Below are 8921 nucleotides of genomic sequence, written 5' to 3'. Positions count from 1 at the left end.
GTCACTCTGTGAGGAACGCAAACACTCCAGAGAGCATCTTTGGCAGAGTGTGGAGGAGGTAGTGGGTGCAGGAGAAAGGGTCGGGGGCTGAGGTGCGGACCTATGTGGGCGCCGGGTGCTCCTGGGGGTTAGTCCTTTTGGGGGGTGATCTGCGGTCCTCCTCCTCCCCGGCGAGGGGGAGTGTCCTGTGAGCGGCGGGCCCCGACTGAGGCTTGGACCTGGGCCTTTCTGCCCAGCTGAGGAAGTCTAGCAAGAGAGACCAGACACCTTGTTGGAATCATTCTACACAATCACAACTTAAAATAATTTATTTTCCTCTAAAATGGACAGTGCGCCTTATAACCCGGTGCGCCTCATGTACGAATAATTCTAATTGTGCTTACCGACCTCCAAGCTATTTTATTTGGTACATGGTGTAAGGATAAGTGTGACCAGTAGATGGCAGTCACACATAAGAGATACGCGTGGACTGCAGGTTGACGCCTGTAAAATAAATGATGCTATAAAGTACCCGTAAGCAACAACAAAACTTTGATGTTTTATTGAGAATATAGAACATTACACAAGACGCTCAAAGATCTGTCGAAATGTTTTTAGTACGACTTTGGTAAGCTATGAAGCTGCACCGCTTGATGGATTGTCGGGAGCATTACGGCTACCATAGTCAGACGTACTGTGCTTCAACATATGGTAATATTATGGTGTGTATAAGGACCCCAAAATGGCACCTGTTAGCTGACATATATTTTGTTTCGCATTATGCAAATTTTCTTACCTTCTGGTACCTGCTGATGTGCATTTGGGATCTGCATAAGTCCTGAAAATTTGCGCTTGTCCGCCATTGTAGTCAATAAGCTCCCTATTTTTCCTCTATCTTCTTGTTATGGAACATTCATCCTCTGCTGTTGCCATTTCTAATATAAAGTAGCGTACAGTTCTAACTTATATCTGTCAGTAGACTCGCCATGGAAGCGCTAAAAACTACCGGTGTAGTGATTTTTGCATTATTCACCCATGGAACTTTAGTTATTAGAGAGTTGAAGTCGGCCTTCTTGTTGCACTAGTGAGCCACGGATGAGGAGATGCTGCTCCGTTATTGATTGAAGTAAAGTCTGAATGTCATTAAAACAGTTAGCTCCATCTTTTGACACTTCTTCCACTCCCGTCCTTGCACGCTACACCTCTAAAACAAAGATGACGGGGAGAAGACGTTGTCGAAGTGGAGGCACGTAAATAGTACCGCCCACAAAACGGCGCATCCTGAAGAGACTGTCAGAAAGCTGCTTGAAAATAATGTGTAAAACATCATCTATACAACATTTTGACCAAAGAACCACCATTACATGTTATGTAGACCACAAGGAAGTCTTTTATATTTAGAAAAAAAAATCATAATATGACCCCTTTAATGCCCTTTTTGTAGGAAAGTAGACCCTCTCATCGGCAAAGCGCCTTATAATCTGGTGCACCTTATGGTCTGGAAAATACGGTATGTACAAATACTTATACTTCTTCAATGCGTGTCAGTTGAGAGTTGAAGTCTTACCAGTAGCACAGTCTTCCATCAAAGTGTGGCTGCTCCGCCTCGTGCCGTGCGACGTCAGGAGGCTGAAAGAGTCCCGTTTGCTGATGAGACTCTCCAGAGTGGCGTCCTCTGGCCCGGCGTGCTCACCGAAGCTCTCCCTGGCGCCCGGCAGGTCTTTGTCCAGCGGGTCGTCCTCGCCCAGGTAGGCGTAGGGGCAGTACTCCCGCGTGCGAGGGTAGATGTTGGCGTTGTCGTAGCAGTCGGAGCAGATGACCAACGGATCAGGGACGCCTGTTGACGGAAGACAGAACATCTTATATTGGAATTTGGTCAACCATTGATAAGCCTTATGTGAGACGTATGTTTTCCATCTTGTATGCGTTCTAACTCGTAAATAAACACTGGCAAAAGTCAGCTAATAATAGAGCCAGTGAGTCGCTATATTAGGCCTATAAAGCGTTCTAAAAACATGCAAACACCCTGTGGAGGGAGGTGTGGCCAGCGCGTCTGCAGGAGCAAAGGTCACCGCCTCGGTCTATGGTGCTGAGGACGAGCACCATTGCATAGCGGCGGGGTATGTGCTGACGGCGAGACACAGCTGGCAGGTGATTCGATTTCACAAGTGGTACGTGTTAATCTAATCATCTGTTGTCTTTAACAGTAAGCGGCCGGGTGCAGGAGGGGAGAGGGAATACGGAGGTGGCTGAAAAGTCACATCCTGCTGAAGAGAAATCTGTTGAGAAACTCTAAAACATTGTTAAAAACTGCAAGCTTGGCTCCTGTGCCGTGTCTAAAAGGGGAACTGATAGGAAGCGACTTCCACACACCCCCATCAAGGTTTTATATACATGCTGTAAGTAATGTAGTAACATTCATAATAACATGTAATATTTACATAGTTTGATCTTTTTAAGCATATGGCTGCTTATTAATTTTACAGACGTATCACAACCAACGTTCCCTCTAAAGGTGCGCACTGCTCACACGTCCTCTGCGCACGGCAAATCTATGCCACGCACAAAATCAAATAAAAAACTAAATGAAGCAATTCCTGAAGGAATTGTGGGTGAATGCTCCAATGCTGAAGTTAAACTTCAAAATGACTAATTGTTGAAGGAGAGCACACAATTCCTGAACAGGCTGAATATTTTGAAGTTGGAACGGTTTGAATCGGATTTTTAAAAATGTGGGAGTTGTGGAACTTTGAAGAATGATTTCAATGGGAATTTCATGGACATTCGGGAATTTCGGGAAAAGCGGAATTTTTTTGGAAAATGCTAAACATTTTTAACTTTGTGAATGAGTTGAAATGGTTGGTGTTGGAATTTATTTATTTATTTTATTTTTTCAATCGGTCGAGAAAAGTTGAAGTAGTAACATTTTTTATTGAGAAATGGTATTAAGATCATTCCTGGAATTGGAAAACCGGGAATTTTTTCAGTTCAAAAAAACAACTTTGTTTTTTGTCCTGATTAAGAGGAATGTTTTGACAGTGGAACGGTTGAAAAATTTAGAAGGAGTCAAAAAGGGTTTGAAAAAACGGGAATACTGGGAATTCCTGGAATTTTTTTGAAGTTGGAAAAGGGGAAGTTTGAATTTCCAGATTGGTGGAATATGTTGAAGGTGGAATGGTTTTAATAAGTTGAAAAATACCTACTCAGTGGCCTAGTGGTTAGAGTGTCCGCGCTGAGATGGGTAGGTCGTGAGTTCAAACCCCGGCCGACTCATACCAAAGACTATAAAAATGGGAGCCATTACCCCCATGCTTGGCACTCAGCATCAAGGGTTGGAATTGGGGGTTAAATCACCAAAAATTATTCCCGGGCGCGGCCACCACTGCTGCTCACTGCTCCCCTCACCTCCCAGGGGGTGATCAAGGGTGATGGGTCAAATGCAGAGAATAATTTCGCCACACCTAGTGTGTGTGTGTGTGACAATCATGGGTACTTTAACTTTAAATGAGGAAATGGTGGAAGTTTGAAAAATGGTCAATTAATTTTGAATGGGAAAAATGTCCCGGAGAACCTGGAATTCTGGGAAATCTGGGAATTTTTTAATTTGTCAAGGGAAAGCCCGCCATCTCCGAATAGGCTGAACAGTTTTAAGTTGAAACGGTTTGAATCGGGTGAAAAATGTGGAAGGTAGAGCGCGTCAAAATCTGGAGAAGAAGAAGAAGTTGAATAAATAGATGAATATTGGTGTAGAAAACCATGTGTGAATGTTTTGGAGCATTCACACAATTAAGCGCATAACAATTGTCAATGTGAGTGATGACGCGGCCACGACAGAGATAACAGTTTTTGTCAGCACTGTTCAATTATTGCAACGTCTGTCGAGACGCTTTAAGGAGGACATGAATGCCATCGATTACTTTATTGAGCAAAACTCTTTATTGTCGGCCATAAACACATGACCAAAACATTGGTAAAAAAAATGCTACCTAGCAAAACTTGTCATTTTCTGCTGTACAAACCAGGCCACTTGCACCAACACATACACATAAGGCACTTAGTGATGCGTTTACAGCCACACAAAAAGTCGGAAAACTCCAACACAACACTTAATGTGTAAATCCAGGTCGTTACACTGTGATTTACCAATCAAATGTGTACTTATTGTACTATCATTTATTAGGAATCTTAATTTATAAATATTAATCATGAAATGCTGTTATAATATTAAGGAAATACTAATACAAATAAAATATATATTTTACAAACAGAAAATTACAGGAATGTACACATGATCCCATGCATACATCTCATTGTGCAACATGTGAATGTTTTAATGGGAACTAAATGTGATCTCTGAAAAAGGTTTTACATTTTTCTTTCCAAAGCAGGACCTCCACCCAGACATACACTACTAGTACAAGGCTCATGAAAAACAATATTTTTTTGTTATCGTCATTGTAATTGGGCCAAAACACTTACCGTATATTAGAAAATAATCTCATGGAAATGACTGCTGTCGTTTGATTATAATAGGAAGACATTTTACTTGTTATTTAGTCAAGTTTGGGACAGGTGTGCTGCTGGTGTGGCCACAGTGTGCACGTCGCTCACATGTGATCCACTGACTGCTCAAGGAGTTATTAGAGGGACCATTGATCACAACGTTCGCTTTTTTCCTTCAACAACACTGACTACTACTCATGCAGACTTTGTGAGAGCCAACAAACATCATTAAACAATCACTTACTGTACAATGTCTGCTCTCACTGGGATAAAGACTGATGGGATGTTTATATATTCCCGTTTAGATTAAGAATAAATCATAAACCTTGCAGACAAGCATCTTCGTGTCTTTCTCGCCATCTCTGGGTCTAAGTTGGACTTGAAAGTTGACCGACTTCTCGGTTTATGTCTAGGTGAGAGGCATGATTTATAATCTAGAATTAACTTTCACCATCTCAATATAGCAGCAAAAGCTATTTATTTATGTGATCAATGCACCGCTAAAAGTAGTTCCTTCATATTAGAGCTTATAACAACAATGTTTGGTTAATATTCAGGTCACGAGATGTAAATGGAGTACTGTTAGTGCTTTTTGGATGTTTTTTTAGTGCAACTTGTGGGTGCGATGGGGTGTGAAGTGTGAAGTGAATTATATTTATATAGCGCTTTTTCTCAAGTGACTCAAAGCGCTTTACATTGTGAAACCCAATATCTAAGTTACATTTAAACCAGTGTGGGTGGCACTGGGAGCAGGTGGGTAAAGTGTCTTGCCCAAGGACACAACAGCAGTGACTAGGATGGCGGAAGCGGGGAACGAACCTGCAACCCTCAAGTTGCTGGCACGACCACTCTACCAACCGAGCTATACCGGGTCATGGCTCCATTTAGCTTCATTGCTAGCTGACTTTTATTTACAAGTTAGGATGCAATAGAGTAGCAGTAGAGTGGAAAACACGTTGACTTTATACGTTTAATAATTTCATTCATATCCAATCTTATTTACGATCTGCAAAGTATGTAAAAACACAGTTTAAACATCACAAAATGCCACAAATTTACACTCTTGCCATTCTCTCGATGAGCTTCAAGAGGTAGTCACCTGAAATGGTTTCCACTTCACAGGTGTGCTTGAAGCTCATCGAGAGAATGCCAAGAGTGTGCAAAGCAGTAATCACAGCGAAGGGTGGCTATTTTGAAGAAACTAGAATATAAAACATGTTTTCAGTTATTTCACCTTTTTTTGTTAAGTACATACAGTAATTCCACATGTGTTCATTCATAGTTTTGATGTGACAATCTACAATGTAAATAGTCATGAAAATAAAGAAAACCCATTAAATGAGAAGGTGTGTCTAAACTTTTGGCCTGTTCTGTATGTGTTCTTGTCTCTTGATTGTAAATGATAGGTAAAAAAAAAAACACATTGTCCACTGATGCAGTTTTGGACTATATTTGACATTGTGCAGAAGGATCATTTATTCAAAACCAAGCTGTAACTTAATGTAAAAAGGAAAGGTAAAGACGCATTCTTTGGAATGCAACAAGGTCACAAACAAACCTGAGGCAGCTGCAGCGGATCCATCTGAGGGGTGGAAGCTGCTGTGGCCAGTGAACAGTGATCCCACCCGGTAGTGAAGACGTCCGCTACTTTCCGTTTCTGCTTCGCTGCCCGTGTCTCCGTAGCACACACCTGGGACACATGGGACAGGTGTCCATCAACACCCAAGCATGGTTATGTACACATGTTGATTATGTAGCTATCATAATGACATTATTCATCCACATTTCACTGCAGTCTTTCTTGCTCTTATTGGCTGCGACCTTAAAACGGTGCCTCGGTTTTCCTTTGAATTATACTCCAAAAGGTCAGACAAAAAGACCGAAAATCGCACAAAACCTTCAGAATTTTCTCCAAGAAAAATGTATTTCAATCCAATTAATCTTTAAATATTAACACATAATGAAGAATAATTATGATTCTGCAGGCATAAAACTATGTGAAATAGGGATGTCCGATAATATCGGACTGCCGATATTATCGGCCGATAAATGCTTTAAAATGTAATATCGGAAATTATCGGTTTAAAAATGATCGGTATCGGTTTCAAAACGTTAAATTCATGACTTTTTAAAACGCCGCTGTGTACACGGAGGTAGGAAGAAGTACAGAGCGCCAATAAACCTTAAAGGCACTGCGTTTGCGTGCTGGCCCAATCACATAATATCTACGGCTTTTCACGACACACAAGTGAATGCAAAGCATACTTGGTCAACAGCCATACAGGTCACACTGAGGGTGGCCGTATAAACAACTTTAACACTGTTACAAATATGTGCCACACTGTGAACCCACACCAAACAAGAGTGACAAACACATTTCGGGAGAACATCCGCACCGTAACACAACATAAACACAACAGAACAAATACCCAGAAGCCCTTGCAGCACTAACTCTTCCGGGACGCTACAATATACACCCCTCGCGACCCCCTACCCCCCCTACCTCAACCCCGCCCACCTCAACCTCCTCATGCTCTCTCAGGGAGAGCATGTCCCAAATTCCAAGCTGCTGTTTTGAGGCATGTTAAAAAAAATAATGCACTTTGTGACTTCAATAATAAATATGGCAGTGCCATGTTGGCACTTTTTTCCATAACTTGAGTTGATTTATTTTGGAAAACCTTGTTACATTGTTTAATGCATCCAGCGGGGCATCACAACAAAATTAGGCATAATAATGTGTTAATTCCATGACTGTATATATCGATATCGGTTGATATCGGAATCGGTAATTACCGGTAAGAGTTGGACAATATCGGAATATCGGATATCGGCAAAAAAGCCATTATCGGACATCTTTAGTATCGGTCATTAAAAAAAAACAAAAGGAACAGCAAACATGTGTGCTGTCAGGTCAGCTGGCTCACCCTCAGTGCCCTTGTGCACGTATCCATTGGAGAGAGGAGGCATGAGCTGCTGGTGGCTGCCTGCCTCAGAGCTGCTGTAGCCTTCTGGAGGTTCTGACAAAGTCCCCTGAGAGGAGAGGTAGCTGGGGATGTCTGCTGGTAAATTCATCTCATCTAGGGAAACATGATATTTCAATCAATCAAACATTTGCAGAGCACTTTTCTGACATATCAAATGTACTTTACATTTTTTTTTTTAACTACTGTACCTTTTCCTTTTCTACCGTCATAAAAGTCATCTAAAAACATATGTGGCTGAGCACGGAAGGACCAGGTAATACAACACTATCTTAGGGAGCCAAGTGCACCAGAGGCCACGACCGCAGCGACTCTGATCTATGGCAAACGGCGAGGGACCAGGGAGTCCTCTCGCCGAGGAACCCATGAGCCAGGGCCACAGCAGCCGAGTGCAGAGGACACGCTGAAAATAACTTAAAAAAATCTAAATACCTTAAGAGGATTAAATAAATAAATACAATATATTGATAAGATACAATATAAAAATGCATAAATATTACAAAAATATTTAGTAAAAAAGCTAAATAAGGTGAATTAAATTGGTATGTGAGAAATAAAAGTTTAATAAACAGAGTTAAAAAGACAGTAAAAATTATAAGATGAACAAGAATATTAATTACATTTGAAATTTGAATGTAAAATTATCCACAAGGTGACATTACCGTAAATTCCAGACTCGAAGCCGCTACTTTTTTCCTATGCTTTGAAACCTGCGGCTTATAAAACGATGCGGTTAATTAATGGATTTTTCTTCGCTTACGGCCATAATGCAAAACGTTTTTATAAAACGCATGCAAATACATTGAAATGGTGTGCTAATGTCTGTGCTATGGCGACGACATCTTTTGGACGAGTTTGAATGGCTACAGCGTTCTTTGCTGTTTGAAGCCTTGAACTGGTATGCTTGTACGCTTCCACTCGTCCACAGCATTTCTACTCGCTTGGATTCTTCACTCAACACCCAAAGCAACGTTTGCATGTTCTACAATATAACTAAAACAATTCTTATTTACTAATCAGTCCCACGTGTGACGTCTGTAGGAGTGGTGTTTTTATGCATATTTGTACGTGTTATCGTAATGCTAGCATTACATTAAGCCAACATGCTACCACGTTTACGAGTGCCTGAGTTACTATTATTAACTTACAAGGGCATTCTGTGTGTATTGTGTCAGTTTTGTAAAATCCTCAAGATGTCACCGTGTAGTCATTGAGTCTGTTTAGCTGATTGGAGAGCTAGCTTCTGCAGCTAGTGGGTTCATGACGATGACTTCTGTTTTGTTTGATCAGCCGTTTTACTGCCGTGTTACATACACTGTTTGGACACAATTAAGTAATTACAAAATATTTCTGTGTAAATAACTAATTTCACAACATATATATATGTATATATATGTTGTATATTTTTCCATATATTAGTCGCACCTGACAATAAGTCCGGTGCGACTAATATAT

The 8921-nt window shown here is 41.0% G+C and overlaps 1 protein-coding gene across 3 annotated transcripts in view; it reads right to left on the bottom strand.

Moving 5' to 3' along the window:
- Positions 1 to 8921, bottom strand: part of lrig2 (leucine-rich repeats and immunoglobulin-like domains 2) — a 73694-nt gene that overhangs the window by 10152 nt on the left and 54621 nt on the right. For all 3 annotated transcript variants that reach the window (XR_009812751.2, XM_061937656.2, XM_061937655.2), the window contains exons 15-18: positions 7410 to 7562; positions 6041 to 6172; positions 1547 to 1816; positions 1 to 246 (exon numbers count right to left, since the gene is read on the bottom strand). The exon at positions 1 to 246 is cut by the window's left edge. Coding sequence is in view for 2 of the 3 variants with exons in the window: in XM_061937656.2 (XP_061793640.1) it covers positions 101 to 246; positions 1547 to 1816; positions 6041 to 6172; positions 7410 to 7562 (701 nt within the window). In the remaining variant the exon portion in view is untranslated. The remainder of the gene's footprint in view (positions 247 to 1546; positions 1817 to 6040; positions 6173 to 7409; positions 7563 to 8921) is intronic.

Source organism: Nerophis lumbriciformis, linkage group LG03 (genome assembly GCF_033978685.3).
Source record: "Nerophis lumbriciformis linkage group LG03, RoL_Nlum_v2.1, whole genome shotgun sequence".
NCBI classification, from domain to species: domain Eukaryota; kingdom Metazoa; phylum Chordata; class Actinopteri; order Syngnathiformes; family Syngnathidae; genus Nerophis; species Nerophis lumbriciformis.
This window is presented reverse-complemented; position numbering and strand designations above follow the sequence as displayed.